The 19875-nt window shown below is 51.6% G+C and overlaps 1 protein-coding gene across 1 annotated transcript in view; it reads left to right on the forward strand.

The window, feature by feature from the left end:
* The window catches only part of PPP2R1A (protein phosphatase 2 scaffold subunit Aalpha), a 40877-nt gene extending 24570 nt beyond the window's left edge, over positions 1-16307 (forward strand). Inside the window, exons 4-15 of the mRNA XM_080828318.1 lie at positions 57-289; positions 1241-1388; positions 1502-1657; positions 3940-4054; positions 4163-4233; positions 4685-4819; positions 10309-10482; positions 10727-10787; positions 11431-11585; positions 12565-12707; positions 15575-15666; positions 15821-16307. Of these exons, the coding sequence (XP_080684444.1) occupies positions 57-289; positions 1241-1388; positions 1502-1657; positions 3940-4054; positions 4163-4233; positions 4685-4819; positions 10309-10482; positions 10727-10787; positions 11431-11585; positions 12565-12707; positions 15575-15666; positions 15821-15837 (1500 nt within the window). The 3' untranslated portion in view covers positions 15838-16307. The remainder of the gene's footprint in view (positions 1-56; positions 290-1240; positions 1389-1501; positions 1658-3939; positions 4055-4162; positions 4234-4684; positions 4820-10308; positions 10483-10726; positions 10788-11430; positions 11586-12564; positions 12708-15574; positions 15667-15820) is intronic.
* The last annotated feature ends 3568 nt before the right edge of the window (positions 16308-19875 follow it).

Genomic DNA, 19875 nt, shown 5'->3' on the forward strand with positions numbered 1-19875 from the left:
TCGAGGCTGGGGCGGTGGGGAGGTGACCTGCGGTGACCTTGTGCTCTGTGCCTCAGCCGCCCCTGGAGTCGCTGGCCACGGTGGAGGAGACGGTTGTGCGGGATAAGGCGGTGGAGTCCTTGCGGGCCATCTCGCACGAGCACTCACCCTCAGACCTCGAGGCCCACTTCGTGCCACTGGTGAAGCGGTTGGCGGGCGGCGACTGGTTCACCTCCCGCACCTCGGCCTGCGGCCTCTTCTCTGTCTGCTACCCCCGCGTGTCCAGCGCCGTCAAGGCAGAACTTCGGCAGTGAGTCCCAGCCTCCCCGCCGCTTGGACCCCTTCTCTCAGGCTCAGCCCCCACTTCTCCCCACCCCCTCCGGCCCCCGAGGGAGCGGCGTCCCGGGCCTGGTCCAGACACGACCTCTTGCTCATTTAGGAAATGGAGAAACGATCGCTCCTTCCTCCCATTGGGCATCATGAGGATTTACAAGAGTGAGCGCACACAGAGCTCTCAGAACAGATCTGGCTCGTAAAAGCACTCGACCCGTGAGGGCTGGTGCCAGCTCAGGCCTGCCCCCGGGCCAGAAACCTCACAGATATGCTGGCTCAGTTTGGCCGCCTCCGCCCCCCTCCTCCCCCTGGGCTTGCTGCCCCAAAGAATTCCTTGTATGTCAGACTCCTCTCCAGGAACAGGGAATGGAAATGCTTCTAACTGGGTTAAAATTTCCCAGTAGTACGTGTTTCTTCCCTTCCCTCTGGACTTGGTTCGCTCACCAGCTCCCGGGACTGTTGAGCAGCAAGCCTGGGCCCTGAGCTCGAGCACATGACGGAATACTGGTGCTCAGCTGCCCACGTGTGCTTAGAGGTCTGTGTGCACACGTGGGTGCCCCACGCTCCTGAAAAGTAAAACCTTTGAGGGGCCCCGAGCAGCATCTTAGCTCAGCCACTTGATACGATCAGACTGATAGAGTCCGCAATCTGCCATTCACTAGGGCTCACTATGTGCGGACCGGCTGCTCTGCTTTCACACACCGTATCTCATTTAAACCTCATCAGGACCCTGTGTGGTGGGAACGATCACTATCAGCTCCATTTTATAGGCCTGGGAAGGCTCAGAGGGCTCATGGCTTGTGCGGGGTCACTCAGGCAAAGCCAGAACTGGCGTGACTGCGAAGTCAGTGCTTTCTCCTCTCTGCCTCTGCATGCTGCTGTGGGCTCCTAGGCCTTCCTCCTCCTGAGTCCCACTTCCAACCCCCAGGTACTTCCGGAACCTGTGCTCAGATGACACCCCCATGGTGCGGCGGGCCGCAGCCTCCAAGCTGGGGGAGTTCGCCAAGGTGCTGGAGCTGGACAATGTCAAGAGTGAGATCATCCCCATGTTCTCCAACCTGGCCTCTGACGAGCAGGTGGGTTCTGCTCTCCAAACCCCAAGCCCCTCCTCCATCCCCTTCCCCTGGCAGACCCTGTGTCTCAGAGGGAATCCCATGCTGCCCTCATTCTGCTCTGATCGTCTCCCCAGGACTCGGTGCGGCTGTTGGCAGTGGAGGCATGTGTGAACATCGCCCAGCTACTGCCCCAGGAGGATCTGGAGGCCCTGGTGATGCCCACCCTGCGCCAGGCTGCTGAGGACAAGTCCTGGCGCGTCCGATACATGGTGGCGGACAAGTTCACAGAGGTGGGGGCTGTTGATAACTCACAGAGCGGGAGACTGAGGCCCTCAGGGGCCACACGTAGAAACCGGGTTTTTTGGTTAAATCCAACAAATCATTGGGTGCTTGAGCAGTAAGCTCTCCGATCATCTGGCTGCGTCTCACTTCATAGTGGCAGCCCCGGTTGAGTAACTGTCACAACTGAGGTGCTGTGTTGGGAAGGGTTCTGAAGCCAAGTTCAGGGTCTGTGGAGAGTCCCAGAGCAGACAAGGCTGGTATGAGTGTGCTCTTGCCCTAATCAGACTCTCTCTTTTACAAAAGGGAGGGCATAGCCTTATTAGTTTTGGGGCTGCCATGACAAAGTGCCACAGCCTGGGGGTACTTCATTCCCTCACTGTTCTGGAGGTTGTTCCAAGACTTCTAATTTTTTTTAAGATTTTACTTACTTGTTTGTTGAGAGAGAGAGGAGGTTCCAAGATTTCTAATTTTTTTTAACATTTTACTTATTTGTTTGTTGAGAGAGAGAGGAGGTTCCAAGACTTCTAATTTTTTTTAAGATTTTACTTACTTGTTTGTTGAGAGAGAGGGGAGGTTCCAAGACTTCTAATTTTTTTTAACCTTTTACTTACTTATTTGTTTGTTGCGAGAGAGAGGAGGAGCAGAGGGAGAGGGACAAGTGGACTGCACTGAGCACAGAGTCCACCGGCGGGTTTGATCCCAGGACCCTGAGATCATGACCCGAGCCAAAGTCAAGAATCTTCCACTTAACTGACTGAGCCACGCAGGCGCCCCTCCGAGGCTTCTTTTCTTGGCTTGTGGTTGGTCTTTTCTCACATCTTCACATGGTCTCCCTTCTGTGCGTGCCTGTGCCCTAATCCCCTCCCGCCCCCGCAAAAGGATTCCCATCTTTTTGGATGAGGCCCACCTTAATGACCTCTTTTAAAACCCTGTCTTCAAATGCAGTCCCTCTCTGAGGTACTGAGGGGTTGGGTCTGCAACGTAGGAATTTTGGAGGCACAGTAGTTCAGCCTGTAGCACAGCTCAGAACTGGTCAGGGTGACACGGCCAGGCAGGCAGAACAGGGACAAGATCCTAGACGGTGCTCACTCAGAGACCACGTTGGCTTACCCCACCATCGTGTTTGTTGCGCACCTGCTCTTTCTGTGGGTGCTGGGGATCCAGCGAATTCAGCACATTCCCAGCCTGAACGGGAGGGTCCGCTGAGAGAGAGGGAAGCTGTCAGCATCAAAGCCGACAGACCTGCGTGGGGCGTTGAGAAGAGGAGGTGGGGCTGCCGCTGGTTCTAGAAGATGGGTAGCTGAGAGTGGGGATAGGACTGTGTTCCAGCAGAAGGACAGCATGTACACGGAGCTCTGGGAGTCCAGAGCCAGTGCGAGTGAGAACATTCCAGACTTGCCCTTGGGGCCCCATGTGAGAGAGCTGGAGAGAGGCACGGGGCTTGAGGCTTGGGTGCTCTTAAACCCCATGGCTCCCTGTTCCTGTGAGTGTGCTTATTTCCGTGGTGTTTGCTGGAAGGACTCGGAGCCTTGGGATAGCATTTCCCGGACCGTCCGTGTTCCCGGTGAGGATGTTAGCACAGCGCGGCCGCTCCCCGGAGGCTCGGCACCATGGTTGAAGACGGTTCTTCCGTCCTCGGCCTCTGGACAGCGTGAACTGGATCGATCACACTGGGTTTTAGATAAGAGCTCAGTGAAGGCAGGGATTTTAGATTCAAGCTGTGCTCCGTGCCCAGGAGACACTCCGGGGTCTGTCTGAGGGGCAGCGTTGGGCCCTTCAGAGTTTTTGTTTGTTGCCTTCTTAGTCACGAGCCATCCTGCTCCCTGCTCGGTCTTCAGGAGCCTTCCCCGGCATGCCGCCTCCCCCTCAGACGCCATGTGTTTAATTTCATTACGAGAGTAATACAGGGTCGGGTAACCAATTTGGAAAACACAGAAGACTATAAATGAGAAGGGAAGAGCCATATCACTAGAATGTTTTTGGATCAGATAACAAAACCCCTCCAAGTAGCCTGAGCAGTAAGGAGACCTGTTAGTGTCGTTAACGAAGACGACAGCACGACGCCGTAGGTACTCTCGTGGCCCTCATTTTGCTTTTGAGGAACCAGGCTCAGAGAGGTTTGGAGACTTGCCTGGGCTCACCCTGTGGTGCTGGGAGTAGATCTCAGCAGTGATCCCAAGGGCCACATTCTTCTTGCCCCAGTGCTGGTGCCTTTAACTTTGATTCTGCTCTCATTCACCCAGCGAGAGTACTGCCCAGCCCTCTCACTCACCCTGCCTTCTGTCTGCAGCTCCAGAAAGCAGTGGGGCCTGAGATCACCAAGACAGACCTGGTGCCCGCCTTCCAGAACCTGATGAAAGACTGTGAGGCCGAGGTGAGGGCCGCAGCCTCCCACAAGGTCAAAGGTTGGTGCTGGCGACCAGAACACAGCAAATGGGAGGGCGTCCGAGGGCCCAAGGCAGAACCAGGACATCGGGTCTCACTTTCCTCTCCCTCCTTCCCCCCTCCCACAGAATTCTGTGAAAATCTCTCTGCTGACTGTCGGGAGAATGTGATCATGACCCAGATCTTACCCTGCATCAAGGTAACAGGAGTTTGGTGGGAGGAATAGGGCAGATCTTGGCCTGCTGAAGAGCAGGGGTGGACATTGGGCTTTATAGACATTCAGAGGCAGACAGTCCCCAGTCTTCTAGGACCGGGCAGTCTTGGGTTGGGAAGCAGGTGGGGTCCTTGAGGGCAGGCAGAATCTGAGGTTTGGGCCTGAGCTTGGGGTGGGAGTACTTCCCCTCAGAAGTTCCAGAAGCTTTGGCCTAAGGGTGGGGGGCTTCCAGGAACAGGGCTCATGGAGCTCGAAGCAGGTGGGACAGGTAAGGAGCTGCCTTGTACCTTTGTACCCTAAACCGTCGCTGCTCCGTGCGGAGAAGGGCAAAAGCAGGCCAGGGCTCAGGCCTTGGAGGAGGTGCGCGTCTGCTCGGCTCCTTGCTGCTGCAGGGCTCATTCTGACCCTGTGGCTCCCCCTTCCTTCTCCCTCCCAGGAGCTGGTGTCAGATGCCAACCAACACGTGAAGTCGGCCCTGGCTTCAGTCATCATGGGCCTCTCCCCTATCCTGGGCAAAGACAACACCATTGAGCACCTCTTGCCCCTCTTCCTGGCTCAGCTGAAGGATGAGGTAAGAGTGTGTGAAGGCTCTGAGCTCCGGGTGGGCAGAGGGGACAGGTTGGGTCAGCTGCTTTCCCAGATTGGCCAGGAATCTCCTAGAATCTGAACAGACAACGCAGGCCCCGAAGGAGTTGAATACTGGTGGGCACCGCGGCCTGTGCGTTCACTCATTCACTTATTAGACAATCATTTTGCATGCCCTTGCTCTGTGCTGCTGCTTTTTCTGGGTGTCAGGGATACCAAACACCCCAAGACGGTTGCACTTCCTCAGAGACGTTCATAGACTGACAGTGGAGAGAGACAGATGGGCAGTTCCATGATTCCATGATCACATAGGTACTGTGATATGTTCATGTTTTTTAGGATTTAGGCAAAGATGCTGTAATCCCCAAAATACAGTGGCTCATATAGGTGTTTTTCTCACAGCGGTTCAGAGCTAGGTGGGCCTATACTGAGGGTTAGGCCTGCTGATCTCTCGCTCTCTGGGTCTGAGACAGCTGTTCTGATTTTACCACCCCCAGCCAACACCGAGGCAGAAGGTATTAGACAGCAGGAAGTGTGGTCCTCGTAAGGGCAAGATGCAAAAGAGAGCACCCATCACCCTGTTCCCATCCCACACACCCTATTGGCCGGAGCCTGTCATGTGGCCATTCCTTGCTGTTCAGTTGGCCTGGAGTACAGATGAGCCTGTGCTGGGTGAAGGCTGGACGGGTCATGGGGTGACAGCCAAGGGAGGAGTCTGGACTTGAACAGTGGGGAGCTGGAGGCCCTGGAACAGATCTGGGTCAGGAACCCTGAGGGTACTGTCAAAGAAAGAAAGCAGTAAAGAGGCCAGAAGAGGTACAGGAAGACCAAACTGGTGGGAGAGGTGTGGCTGCAGAGATGTGGACAGGACCTTGTGCGGTAGGGGTGGTTTGCAGGCTCCTGGTTTGTGTCATGGTGGCGACCAGGCAGGTGAGGAGACAGTTTGCTGGTCTGTAACTTCCATGCTGCCAAAGGCCTCAGCCTCCTTGCCTCCCTGCTCTCCCCACCCCCCCACTCCCCACCCCCTGCCCCGCCTAGCACATCTAGTGCTAGGAAATCACGTCAGCTTTGAGTCCTCTGCCGCTGCCCCCAAAATGTCATGTTTTTAAATTCTGCTATGAAGGGATGATCTCTCAGCCCCAGAATTACAGACTAGGGTTTCTTATGTTGAAGATAGTGTGCCTTTTATTTATTTGTTTTTTTTTTAATTTATTATTTTATTTATTTATTTGACAGATCACAAGTAGGCAGAGAGGCTGGCAGAGAGAGGAGGAAGCAGGCTCCCTGCTGAGCAGAGAGCCTGACGCAGTGCTTGATCCCAGGACCCTGGGATCATGACCTGAGCTGAAAGCAGGGGCTTTAACCCACTGAGCCACCCAGACACCCCAATAGTGTGCCTTTTAAAGAAAAGCTTAGTAATCTTAGTTTTGGTCATTTATTTGTATCAGTTTTGTTGTTGTTACAGTTTAAACCATAATTAACTTTCATAATGACTTAAATTTTATGACCCAAGTAAAGTGCTTCACGCGTGTTTTCTTTAATAAGCATGCTTTTTGTAGCTGTAATTTGTATTCATTTCTGATGTTTAAATGGGGACAGCTTGGCTGGTGAGAGACCCTCGAATTGGCTTTCGTGTCCTTTTAACCCATCATCAGGGTCTGGGAGAGCATTTTGCTTTCTGGCATCAAGGAGAGATCCACACTGAGCTCAAGTATGAAGGTGCGGCCACATGTGCTAGAACAGTGTGGGAGCCAGAGCCGGTTTTGGCGCCGGTTACACTGTTAGCAAGTGCTGTGTGGCAGTCATACTCCTGCAGCCATGGTCTGTCCCAGCGCAGCTTCTCTAGCAAAGAAGAAAAGAAAAAAATCACAGTTTTCTTGGTGTGAGTTAGTCATCTGGCTTGTATTTGAGATTTCAGGTTTAAATCTGTAAACTTCATTTTTTTCTATCTATTAAGGTTTATACACTTACCCAAATAAAAAGGCCTTTTTCTGGGTACGCCTGAAGTTACATGGTACAAGGCGCTGACTTGTGCTTTCTTTTCTCATGTGTTCAGGGCACTGTGCCTTTTGCACCAGGGCCTCAGAGGTGACCTCCCAGGAGCTCTAGCCCTGTCATTGAAAAGCGTAGGTTTCGGACAGTCTAGGCCTGCTGAGTTAACCCTTCATTACACACCCTTGCTCACTTGGTTTATTGGCTTATTTCAGTGTTTCGTCGTTGTTTTAGGAACAGAATAGTTTCAACAAGGAAATAGTTTTCTGCCCTTTCCGAGGATAAGTGGTGGTTTGTGGGAAAGCCCTCATTTGACAAAGGCTTCTCCTCTGGTCTCTGGCCGACATGGAGTCTCACAATTAGCCTGACCTTTCCGATGCGCCAGCAAGGGTTGCCCTTCGGCTGTGGTCCAGAGCTCCTCCTCTGGGCCTTCTGAGATGGGCTTTCTGATGCTCCGCACCAGGGAGTGACCTGGCAGCTGCGGGAGGTGAGCCCGTTGACACAGGAGGCTTGCTTTGGCTCCTGGGCGGCTGCAGAGCCCATACTCAGTCCGGTGGTGCTTTGTCGGGTGCCCGTTTCTTCCTGTCTCCAGAGGGGAGACTCCCGTGTGAGTACGTGTAGTAGTTTCCACCTTGAGGATTCTGGTGGAATCTGTCTGGCTAACCTTCAGGGAAGGGAAAGAAGCTCCTTCACCGTCAGGACATTTCCACTCACAGCCCTGGACAGGTGCTGACTCCCTTAATTCTTCCTCGTATTTGAAAATAGGCCAGACACAGCACGTGGGTCTTCACACAGTCCAGAAAACCCATCGCGGTGGTTTTATGTGCATTTCAAATGTTTTTTATTCGAATGAGACCTCAATCCGGTTAATTTTCAGTTTATTCAAAAAAGAAATTTCCCTCTTTATGTTGGGTGTTGCAGATGCCTTCATTCCAAGTGAGCGATAAGGCAAGGCTCTCTCCTCACCCTTGCCAGCCCGGACTCTGACCGCATCTTGGCCCGCCGAGTTGACTTGGATTGTCTTCATTACATTCTCTTGGAGTCGATTCTGACACACGTTAGGGTGGCAGGTGGGGCTGTTCCCACTCCAGAAATCTTTCTTAGGAAAAGAAGGAATAGGTACAGATTCTTAACATTGTGACAGTTCGGGCTTTTATAAACATTGGGCACAATGTCCCTTTAAGAAAAGCAATGCTGAGGGGTACCTGAGTGGCTCGACTGGTTAAGCATCTGACTCTTGATTTTGGCTTAGGTCAGAATGGCTTAGGTCATGATCTCAGGTTGTGAGATCAAGCCCTAAGCCCCACATCAGGCTCCACGCAGAGTGTGGAGCCTGCCTAAGGTTCTCTCCCTCCTTCGGCCTCCTCCACCAACCCCCCACACTCTGTCTCTTAAAAGAGAGAAAGAAAAGTTGACTTAATGTTCAGTCATTTACATGAGTTGATTTAATTTATGTAATCAGTGTTTCACAAATGCTGAAATGCACTCTGTAAGATTTAAAGCAACTGTAAGATTTAAAGCAACTGTCACAGGAAAAGGAAACCAGCAGGGTGGTCAGTACTGGGAGAGTTCCTCCCTCCCTCAGTATCCTTGGCTCTGGAAAGAAATTGATACCATGTAGGGAGGGAAATGGTGTTGGTTCTCAAGGTTCTTCTTCAGCCATTGGACTATAGCAAGCGGTTGTCTGTCTTCTGTTCCTAAATGAAAGTCTTACTGTGTTTGCTGAAGGAAAGAGGCACTCGTCGTCGGGACTCTGGGGATTTTGCTAGAGCAGTGCCAGCCGAGCCCCTCCTGTCCTCTCTGCAGTTGCCTTTCTCTTTGCTGCTTTCTGCGTCTGCGTCCCCACCTCTGTGCTCAGGTTCAGTGACGTGCCAGAACAGCCTTCTCGGGAAAGCTGTTATACGTGGGGTTGCTGTTGGTCACAGTGAAAGGACAGATTAAAGTCAGTGAGGGAAAGGTACACAGGGGAGACTCGGGGTGAGCTTCCAGGTGTCCTTTCCCGGGCAGTCCCGTGGATGACGTGTGACAGCACCCACAGAGTATTGCCAGCCGTGCCTTGGTTTCCAGGGATTTTACGGGGGGTTGGTTACACACCCATGGACTGGAGCCGCCTGCATGGCTGACGTCAGTTAGACTGTCTGCCCGCCCTCCAGAGGTCAGGCTGATAGCTCGGTTCTTACGGTTCTTCCGTAAGTCGTAAGTCACGTAAGTCACGTTGTTAGCGAAGTGTCTGGCACAGCCCAAGTCTCCCAGGTAACCACAAAGATACGGTCATCAGACAGGATATACCAGGGGCTTAGAGATCTCCTGGAAGCTGGAGAAGCCCAGCCCTTGTTTGGAATGTGCCTGGTTTGAGCAGCCTGGACCTGCTGAGTTAACCCTTTATTGCAAAGTACTTTGTTTACTTGGTTCAGCGATTGGTTTCTCACTTTGTTAAAGCTAGAACTACTTGTGATGTCTGCCATCTAGGAGCATGTCATTTAAGACAAGGATCTAGTAGGGCTTCTGTTATGATTAACAAGAACTAATTATGTTTATGTACCTTTTCTTACAAGTTCACATGCTTTATGGAAGTAGGTGTACGTATGTGTGTACATGTGTAAACATGTATAGTAACATACATGTATGTGTATACATGACAGTAAGTCAGTGCTCATGATACTGGTAGTCAGCTGGCAACTCAGAAATACTCCCTTATTCCTTTGTGCATTCTTTCAGCAGAAATGTGTTGACGGGGCACCTGGGTGGCTCAAGCAGGCGTTAAGCATCTGCCTTCGGCTCAGGTCATGATCCTAGGGTCCCGGGATCCAGCCCCACATCGGGCTCCCTGCTCAGCGGGAGGCCTGCTTCTCCCTCTCCCGCTCCCTCTGCTTGGGTTCCCTCCCTTGCTGTGTCTCTCTCTGCCAAATAAATAAAATATTTTTAAAAAGAAGAGGAAGAGGAAATGCTGAGCACCTGCTGTGGGCCAGATACTGTCGCAGGTACGGGGGACATGAGGATGAGTGACACGTGCTCCTTAAAGAGCCCAGAGACTAGCAGGGAGAAGAGAGATCACGGACGTGGTGCTAACGGGCTCCCACACATCAGACCTCCTGGGGCTCAGACACCAGCAGGCACTTTAATGACCTCAGCCACCCTTGAGGCTGGATGGGCGCTTCCCTGTCACCGGTGAATGGCCAGGGGTGTGCTGTCCCTTGCCGACGGGCTCCCAGCTGGCACGCAGCAGAGCGGGAGTGTTACCACGTGTCTTTTTTCCAGAGCGCCGTGTTTCTGCAGTGATTCCTGCAGGTTCTTCGGAATGACTGAACATGTCTGTGCTCTGGGGAGATGTGAAGAGCTGCCTCCCCTAATAACCCACGTTGCTTGCTCCGGCGGAGTAGCAGGCCCTCCGGAAGTGCGGCTCCTGCGGAGTTGATGCAGTGCGACTCTCTCAGCCCTCTTTTGGGCCAGGTGCATCTTCTCAGACCCCTGTCTTCTCCTCAGTGCCCGGAGGTGCGGCTGAACATCATCTCCAACCTGGACTGCGTGAATGAGGTGATCGGCATCCGGCAGCTGTCCCAGTCCCTGCTGCCGGCCATTGTGGAGCTGGCCGAAGACGCCAAGTGGCGAGTGCGGCTGGCCATCATTGAGTACATGCCCCTGCTGGCCGGACAGCTGGTGAGCGTGGTGGCGGGGAGTCAGGCCTCGTGGGCAGCACATCCAGGGCTCTGACAGTGTCACTGGGGCCTGTCCGGCTCTCTGGGGAGTAGGAGGAAGGGGCATGGGCCTATAAAGGTGAGTAGACTTTAATTAGAAAAGAGAAGGGAGAGGAGCCGGGCAGGTGAAGCTGAGAAGTATCCGGTGTGTTTGGGTGGGTGTGTTTCCCTGGAGTGTCGCTGCTTAACCTTCTTTTCTCCTGCAGGGGGTAGAGTTCTTTGATGAGAAGCTCAACTCCTTGTGCATGGCCTGGCTTGTGGATCATGGTGAGTCTCTCCAACAGGATGGGGGAGGATGTTGGTGCTCTAGGAAGGATAGATGGACATTGGCCCGGGCCGGGAGGGGTGTGGAGTCACTCTCCAAGGCCAGCTGCTGCTTATGTGGACCAACTCCTCTGCTTTTTAGAATCCTGGAGAGGTACAGGATGGGTGGCGGCCAGAGCAGATCACATAGGGGTGGAGAGAGTGTGAGTACCGTGGAGAGAGTGTGAGGGCCACCGGGCAGATGACCTGGGCCGGAATCCTGCCCCCTGGCTGTGGAGGCTCAGGCACATTCCTTTCTCCTTTCTGAGATAGGGGGCTTCTCAATCTTTCAGGGCCATTGTGAGAACTACTCACTGCTTTCACTGATGGGTAAAAATTAAAGTTAACATTTGTCTGTACCGTGCCATCCCAAGTATTAATTACTGAATGATTTGCTTGGGCACATCGCTTCTGGGAGCTGCATTGTGCCCATCTATAAAAGGAGACCAATCGTGAAACCTGTGTCTTGGAGCCGTTGGGAAGGTAGCCTGCCCGTAGCACATAGTGGACCATCTGGTTCACCTGCAGCCTAGTGCCCGGGTCTGCGAGTGACTGCTAGTCCCTGCCTGCTCAGCGCTCCGCCTCCTGAATCCCTGCCCTTTTGCAGTCTATGCCATCCGTGAGGCGGCCACCAGCAACCTGAAGAAGCTGGTCGAGAAATTTGGGAAGGAGTGGGCCCATGCCACTATCATCCCCAAGGTCTTGGCCATGTCTGGGGACCCCAACTACCTGCACCGCATGACAACACTCTTCTGCATCAATGTGAGCACCCCCGCCTGCCCGCTGGCCCGAGCAGGGAACTGGAGTACCTGGGAGAGGAGGGATGGGAGGGGGTCCTGAGGAAGACGTCTGGCTTGGGAGTGGGGACATGGTGAGGTTTGAGCGGGGGAGAGAGGAGTCCCTGGGGAACTCCAGGCCCACAGGGTGGGGGCCTACATGGTAGGTGGGAACCCCAGGACTAGGGAGGCTTGACCTTGCTGGGCAGTGACTACCAGACCTTTCCGAGCCTCCCTTTCCTCCACAAAGTGTATGTGTGTATTTGTTTGTGATAGTTGGTTTTGTGTGCAGGCTCTAGAGTCAGACTTTCTCTTTAATTCTAGCTCTAACGTGTATTAGTCAGGGACCTTAGGACATTTCCTAACTGCTCAGTGCTTTAGTTGTCTTAACCAGTAGAGCACTCATGCTGGTAACCACAGTACCTTACTCAGGAGGTGGGGAAGAGTAATCTGGCCATGCATGCAAAGGGCTTAGAGCAGTTATCTTATACAGAGCAAGGGCTCCTTTCTATTCATTTAAGTAAACCATACACGGAACAGGAAAGTAAAAGATAGAATTTAAAAACATAGAGATAGAACTGAGTGTTCTGATGATGTCTTCCCACACCGCCCCTTTGGAGACCATCACACTAAGAAAGGCATCCCAAGGGTTGGGATTCAAGCGCATCTCCAGAAGATAAAGAGAATTCTGAGGGTGGGGAAATGGGACCAGGATGGTCTGGGCTGGGGGTTTCTAGGACAGGGAGATAGTGGTATTAGGGCATTAGGAGGGTGATGGAGATGGTCGTTCAGGAGAATCAGCTGACCCCGGGGTGGTCATGTGACCTTGGGCTTAGACTCCTACATATTGCTCAGTGTCACCTCCAGGCCTAGTCATCTCTGAGGAGGCCTGGTCAGAGGAAGGGGGAAGTGGGAGTTAGCCATGAACTTTGTATAATCACCCCTCTGTCACACACCGCCCCCAGGTGCTGTCTGAGGTCTGTGGGCAGGACATCACCACCAAGCACATGCTGCCTACAGTCCTGCGTATGGCTGGGGACCCTGTCGCCAATGTCCGCTTCAATGTGGCCAAGTCCCTACAGAAGATAGGGCCTATTTTGGACAACAGGTGAGGCCTGGATCCTTCCTCACACACTGGTGGGGCTGATTCTAGGCATCTTAATCTTTGACCTTTGAAGTTGGAGTCTAGGGTTTGAGACCCAGTGTGGCTCTTCGCTTGCTGTGTGAGCTTGGCCTGTCTCTTCACCTTCCCAAAGTCTTAGTTTCCTCAAATGTGGACTGAGAACTCTCAAGTCCTGTCTCATAGTAGGAGGGGAGAGTGAGGGGCAGTTCTGTATACTGGTAGCAACACGTTAGAAAATGAAATTAACAGGAGCGCCTGGACGGCTCAGTTGTCTGCCTTCAGCTCAGGTTATGATCCCAGGGTCCTGGGAACAAGCCCCACATTGGGCTCCCTGCTCAGTGGGGAGCCTGCTTCTCCCTCTCACACTCGCCCTGCTTGTGTTCCCTCTCTCACTGTCTCTCTCCATGTCAAATAAATAAAATCTTTCAAAAAAGAAAGAAAATAAAATTAAGAAATAGAAATTATTTTTGTATATATGTGTACATAATTTGTTACTGCACCAGAATCGTCAAATACTGAGGAATAAATTTAATGAAAGATGTATAACATCTTTAGTGAAAACTATGAAACATTGCTTTGAGAAATTAAAGATCTACTTAACATTTATGGATGGGATGTTCCCCAAATGTAAGTATGGATTCAGTCTAATCTCAGTCAGTCTCAGCAGATTCTTTATTGAAAAATTGACAGCTTGACTCCAAAATGAACACGGAAATGAAAAGATCTGGAGTAGGAAACGTGGTCCTAAGAAAGAAAAAAGTTGGAAGACTTCTACTACCAGATACCAAGACTTAATGACACCGCAGTAATTAAAAAGTAAGGTGTTGGCACAGTAATATAGCCCAATAAAACAGAGTCAAGGACACAGAAACAGACCCGTGTGTACGTAACAGTAGGGCCAGTAGGTGCTGCTGCAGCTCAGAAGGAAAGTGTAGGTATTTTCATAGACGGCTGGGTCAGGTAGCTGTGCTTGTGGGGTGTGACTGGGAACCTCTCACTTCCGTGTCCAGGTGAATTAGAGATAACAGCCAGAATCAGAAAAATAAAAAAAGATTCTGGAAGAAAACAGGACAACCTCTTGAGACTTGCAAAGATTTGTTTAATTGCTCAGATCTGTTAAATAGCTCCCCAGGGGAAAGGCTGATGAGTTCACCTTGAGTGAAAGAACTTCATCGATAGAGAACATTATGAGAGTAAAATGGTGAGACACTGGTGGGGAGGACGTATTTGTAATCTGTGTTTCTGACAAAGGACTAACTCATCCAGAGTACTTTCCCACTGGTCAGTAAGACAAATGCCCAAAAAAAGATGGGCAGAACCCAGCGGCAACAGGCACTTCCAAAAGATCTCCTGTAGCCAATATGCACATGGCACGATGCTCGGCGTCATCAGCCATTGGGACGTTGTAAATGAAAAGATACCCCGTTGGGCACCCGGGTGGCTCAGTCGTTTAAGCGTCTGCCTTGTGCTCAGGTCGTGATCCTGGAGTCTTGGGATTGAGAGCCTCGGCAGAGAGACTGCTTCTCTCTCTCCCTGCCACCCCCCCCCCTTGCACTCTCCCTCACTCTCTCTGTCTCAGATCTTTAAAAGAGAAAAGGATACCCCAGAATGGCTAACCTTAAAAAACTCAGGGTCGGGACGCCTGGGTGGCTCAGTTGGTTAAGCAGCTGCCTTCGGCTCAGGTCATGATCCCAGCGTCCTGGGATCGAATCCCACATTGGGCTCCTTGCTTGGCAGGAAGCCTGCTTCTCCCTCTGCCTATGTTCGCTCACTCTCTCTCCCACTCTCTCTCTGACAAATAAATAAATAAAATTAAAAAAAAAAAAAACAAAAAAAAACTCAGGGTCATTTGGTGTTGGTAGAATGTCTGGAGTTCTCATACACAGCAGGTGGGGCTCCAGGTGGGAAATGGGCGCCGTCACTCTGAAAACTGGTAGAATCTAGAGACGCTGAGGGTATGTATGCTGTGAGCCGGCACAACACGTCCATTCCCGGGCGTATATCCAGGGGAAGTGAGTGCTTATTTCTAGCAAAATTATTTCCAGGACGGTTGTGGTAGCTTTCATATTAGCCGTGAACTAGAGACAGCCCAAGTGCCTGTCCACAGTGCAGTGGATACACTGGTTTGTTCCTGCAGTGGGAGACTGTTCAGTGATGAAGACTTGCTCTGCTTCTCAACAACAGATGATTCTCACCAACCTCGTGTTCGGTGCGAAGCCAGACCCAAGAAAGCAGGGTCCGTGATTCCATTTATATCAAGCTCAGAAACAGGCATAACAGATCTAGATGGTAAAAGTTAAGAATGGTAGTTGTGTGGGGCAGAGGAACAAATTGTTAACTGGAAGGGGACGTGCCTTCATTTCCCCCTACGGCTGACTTTCAGTGCGGATAGATTTCCTAGGGCCCCTTCCTTAAGAGCAGATAACCCCCTTGGCTCCCTTCAGGCCAGGCACTTCTCCTCTGGCCCTTGAGACTTCTCTGTCACTTAGGGTCAGTTTGGTCTGTGTCTTCCTCCTAGCCCAAGCTCTCCGTGAGCAAGAATCAGGTGTTGGGTTTGCCACTCTACTCATACCCAGTGCAGAGTAGGCCTCAGTAATCACGATAAGTAAAGACACCTTTTTGCTGAGCCTCAGAGACTTTGGGGTTCTCTTTTTCTGTACCGCATTCTCCCAGACTGGCTGACCTCCCTTTGCCTATTCTATTCTGTTTCCAGCCTGCAAAGTAACTTCATCTCTGGGCTCACATGCCGTCTGTGTATGTGAACCCCTCCTTGCCCAGGAGCCCTCTGCCTGCCTCGTGTGCACCTCCCAGCCTGGCTCATCCCTTTCTCTGCCTTCCCTTTCTCCTTCCAGCACACTGCAGAGCGAAGTCAAGCCCATCCTAGAGAAGCTGACCCAGGACCAGGACGTGGATGTCAAATACTTTGCCCAGGAAGCTCTGACTGGTAAGGCGTGAACTCGGAGACCCCACTGGGAGGGTGGTCTGCAAGGATCGGCCTAGGCCTGAGAACAGCAGCTCCTGGGAGGGGGATGTGCAGGAGCAGTTGCGGGCGGGGGGCTGCCTGTGGTTCTGACTCCCGCCTGTTCCTGTTCCCCCAGTTCTGTCTCTCGCCTGATGCTGGAAGAGGAGCCAACGCCGGCCTCTGGTGTCCACCCACCCTCCTCCCCCACCCAGATCCCTTCCTCAGGGAGACAGTGGGGGGACTTCGGCTGTCACTCCCTGTGCATGGTCTGACCCCAGGCCCCTTCCCTCAGCACGGTTCTTCCTCTCCCCAGCCTGGGAATCCGACTTCTCACTGTCCACCTCCCGAGAGGCTTGGGGGAGCACGAGGTGGGACAGGGCAGTGACCCTGGGAGGAAGGGGCCACTCTTTTCCGCAGGGGAGAGATGTGAGCATCCCAGGTCACTGGCTCCCGCTGCTGTAATGGGGACCCCCTACCCCATCTACTTCTCCACCTCCTTTCTCCCTTCCTCCCTCCTCTCTCCCTCCCCCTCAGTGGTTTTTTTGTGTGTGTCAACTGTGCCGTTTTTATTTTATTCCTGTTTTCCCTTTTCACAGAGAAATAAAGGTCTAGAAATAGCTGGTCCTCTGGTTTTAGTCAATAGCGTGGAGGAGGGGTGCCGTACCAGGAGTGCGGCTGGCCTCCAGGAGAGCGGGTCCGCGCAGTTTCCGGCCAGGGGAGTCCTGTGGTGCAGCTTAGTTTCACAGACATCAGTCGAGTCTGTGGTGGTTCAGGGCAGGTGCCTTCGAGCCAGGCTGCCGGGATCCAGATCCTCGTTCTGTTAGTTAATGGCTGTGTGGCCTTGAGTAGGTTACCCGGTTTCTCTGACTCTGTTTTGTACTTCATCACATGGAGATAATGGTAGAATCTAAATCGCAACGTGAAGACTAAATGTTAAAACATGCAGAGTGCGTAACTGTGCTTCATGGCACGCGAGAAGCAGTTGGGGTCAGCTGTAACTTGCTGGAGAACTCCCTGTAGGTCAGGCTATGTCCCAGAGGAAGTCCCAGGAAAATCAGGGCTGTAACAGGGAACGGGAGGGGGGACTGGCAAGATGGAACCCATTGTCCCTCAACATGTGTTCTCCTGTTTCTTCACTAACTAATAGAGACACTGCAGTGTGTAGCTAGGCACATGTCGGCCTGGCTTCAAGGCATTTTCCCAGGTCTCTTGACATCTGGTGTGGTGCTCTAACTAAATTCTGGCCAATAGTATGTGAACAAAAGTGGTGTGTGCTGCTTCTAGGAAGTGTTCCTAAGGGAGGAGATATACGCCCCCTGTTTTTCCTCCGTCTTACACTCTGCACAGTAGGTAGACCAGATGGCTGGAGTGGGAGCAGCCATCTTGGGCCAGGAAGTAGTCTTAGGAGCATAGGCCCAGCAAGGTGGCAGAACAAGATAAGAGGAGCCTGGGTCCCTGATGCTGTGAAAACCCACACCAATGTTGGTTGCCTGGGAGAGTTAAACTGTTTGAGTGACTGTTCATTTGGGGTTTCATCACTTGCAGGTCACCCGAATTCTAACTGATGCAGGGGCCAAAGAGCCCCGGAGAGAGAAGCAGGAGACTTAGTGGATGGTGGTACGTGTAAGGTTTCACAAAGGACGTGATACTGAGTACAGTTTTGCTCAGCAGGGTGGAGGGGAAATTGGTACTGGGTGGCAAGGTGATTTAACCAGCTCAGCCCTCACGTTACTGAGTTCCTACTGATTGTTACGCCCAGCTGAGTCCTGGGGGATGAGGGTGAAGGAGATCCTGTCCCTCCCATTATTGGCTTATGTTCGTTTCATAAGAGAAGACCTGTGGTTTAAGTTCGGTCCCCCACCCTGCACCCAACACAAATGTACCGTACTTTCCTAGGATACAGATATTTGAAGGACTCACTGAGTGAAGAATTGATGAGGTTGGGGGTGGGGCAGTATGGTCACTTTCAGCTTGATGAATGTTGAAGTTCAGTTGGCAGTCGACCACTAATTGGCTGAAAGAACATTGAATTAATGACCCATTGTGTTTCACTTACATTTTACTGCATAACAACCCACCCCCCAAAATTAGTGATTATAGCAATGAAAATGTATTATTCCTCATAATTCTGCAGTCTGGGCTCAGCTCAGTTGGAAGATTCCTCTGCTCCATACGGTATCTACTGGGGCTGGAACGTTCAAGATGACTTCTTTACCCCCATGTCTGGGGGTACCACCTCAGCTGAGGCCTGGTGCAGCATCTCTCACTGTGGCCTCTCCAGTGTGGCTGGATCTCTGTCTGATAGCTCAGGGTTCCAAAGCAGTTTCCAGCAGAGCAAGGCCCGGTTTATGAGAGCTTGCACCACAAGCTGAGACGAGTCCCGTGGCTCCCTGGGGAGTGCCAGTGTGACGGTCAGCTGTACGTGGGCCAGAGAGAAACTTCGGGTTCCATCTTAGCTCTGCTACAGACAGGTGGGGCATCAACAGCTTACGGAGTTGAGGCTGATTACAGAGCGTATAGAGCATTTGGAGCAAGCTGAAGTTGTAAACTTTATCCTGAAGCCAGAGCAGCCACAGGGGTTTTTGGTAAAGGACTGACAGTATCAGAATTGAAGGGGGAGACCTGAGGCCAGGAGACCTGGGAGGATATGGTCTCAGCAAGAGAGGAATTTTGAGCTGGAGGCAGGTACCGTGGAGTTGGGGAGGTCATAGGTAAAAAGGGGAAACAAAGCGTCCCAAGAAGACAGGTTGGGACTGGGTGACACCTGGATAGGGGAGTAAAGGGAAGGATGCAGTCATCTTGGCAACCAGGACTCAAGTCTTCTGAGACTCACCACCTGCTTCTCCCTGGGAAAGGAGGGTTCCTATAAACCCGCATGTGCTTCAACATCTCCAGCCTTTCACATGAACATCTACCTGGAAAGCTTTCTCTCCTCACTTCTTGGGAAACCGAAGTAATCCAGTATGGAGAGTAAGGAAAGAGGCGGAGTGGCATAGGTAAGCATGGAGAAGTATGTAGGGGCCAGATCTTGAAGAGCCTCCAGATACCTCGAAAGGATTGAATGTGACCCTGAGGGACAAGATCGAGTAAGACTTGGTGGCGGGGGATAGGGATGGAGATTCTTCCAGGGTCAGACAAGGTCAGGGTGCTGGGGAGGAGGCTGGGATGATCGTCTTAGGGGGCAGGGGCAGGGCCTCAGCTGGGTCTGGGGCTGAGGAGAATAGGCAGAGAGATTGAGGAGGTGGACTTGAGGCCACTTCTGTTTTTCAAACCCATGGGAAGTTACGAAAGAAGCAGCTGGAAGGAAGGCCCTGTTGCTCTCCTAGTCTCAGATTAATCAAAACATGAAGTATTAACACATGCCTTGTTATCAGCCCTCCTGTCTCGAGGAAATCCCCCCTGTAGCCATTCCCTTTTAGTTCTTCCCTGTCCAAACTTTTTCAGATGAGAACACAGACCCACAGTGTTTTGGGTGTCTAATGCGGTTTCTTATGGGCTTACCAGATCAGAACTCAACAATCTCTTCAGAAGAAAAAAAAAATGCCTTAGTTTTCTCTTAAGGAAATTCTGCTTAAGATCCTTTTAGGGCCCAACCAAGGACGGGAAGCTGGCCCTACAAGCTGGAAGAGAAGAAGCAGGGCGTGGCTGGCCCTACAGAAAATAGGAGTCCTAATCTCTTAACTATGATGCAAAATGTAGAAATCCATGGTAGGCTTTGTAATGAGTCACTGGGGGCAAAATCTGATCTGACCTGAACTATTATAGTAGCAAAACCCAACTTAAGACTTCAGAGTTTTTAATCTTTCTTGCATGGAATACACATCACAGTCAGAAATATCTGTGTCTTAGGAACATATGGAATGTATTCAATTAGTCATCGAAACACTGCCCACAAAAGTCTGAGCCCAGATGGCTTCAGTGGATTTTCTACCAAAACATCAAAAGAATACCAATCTTTCATAAACTCTTTCCAAAAGTAGAAGAGAACACTTCCAACTCGTTCTAAGGCTAGCATTAGTGTAATACACCTCATTAGTAGATGACAACATGATCATCTCTATTGATGCTAAAAAGTCGCATTTACCAAAACCCACACTTTCACGATAAAAACACTCAGTAAACTAGAAATAGAAAGGAATTTCCTTAACCTGATAAAAGGTTATCTACAGAAACCCACAGACACTATAATAA

Source organism: Martes martes, assembly GCF_963455335.1.
Source record: "Martes martes genome assembly, chromosome: 17".
NCBI classification, from domain to species: Eukaryota; Metazoa; Chordata; class Mammalia; order Carnivora; family Mustelidae; genus Martes; species Martes martes.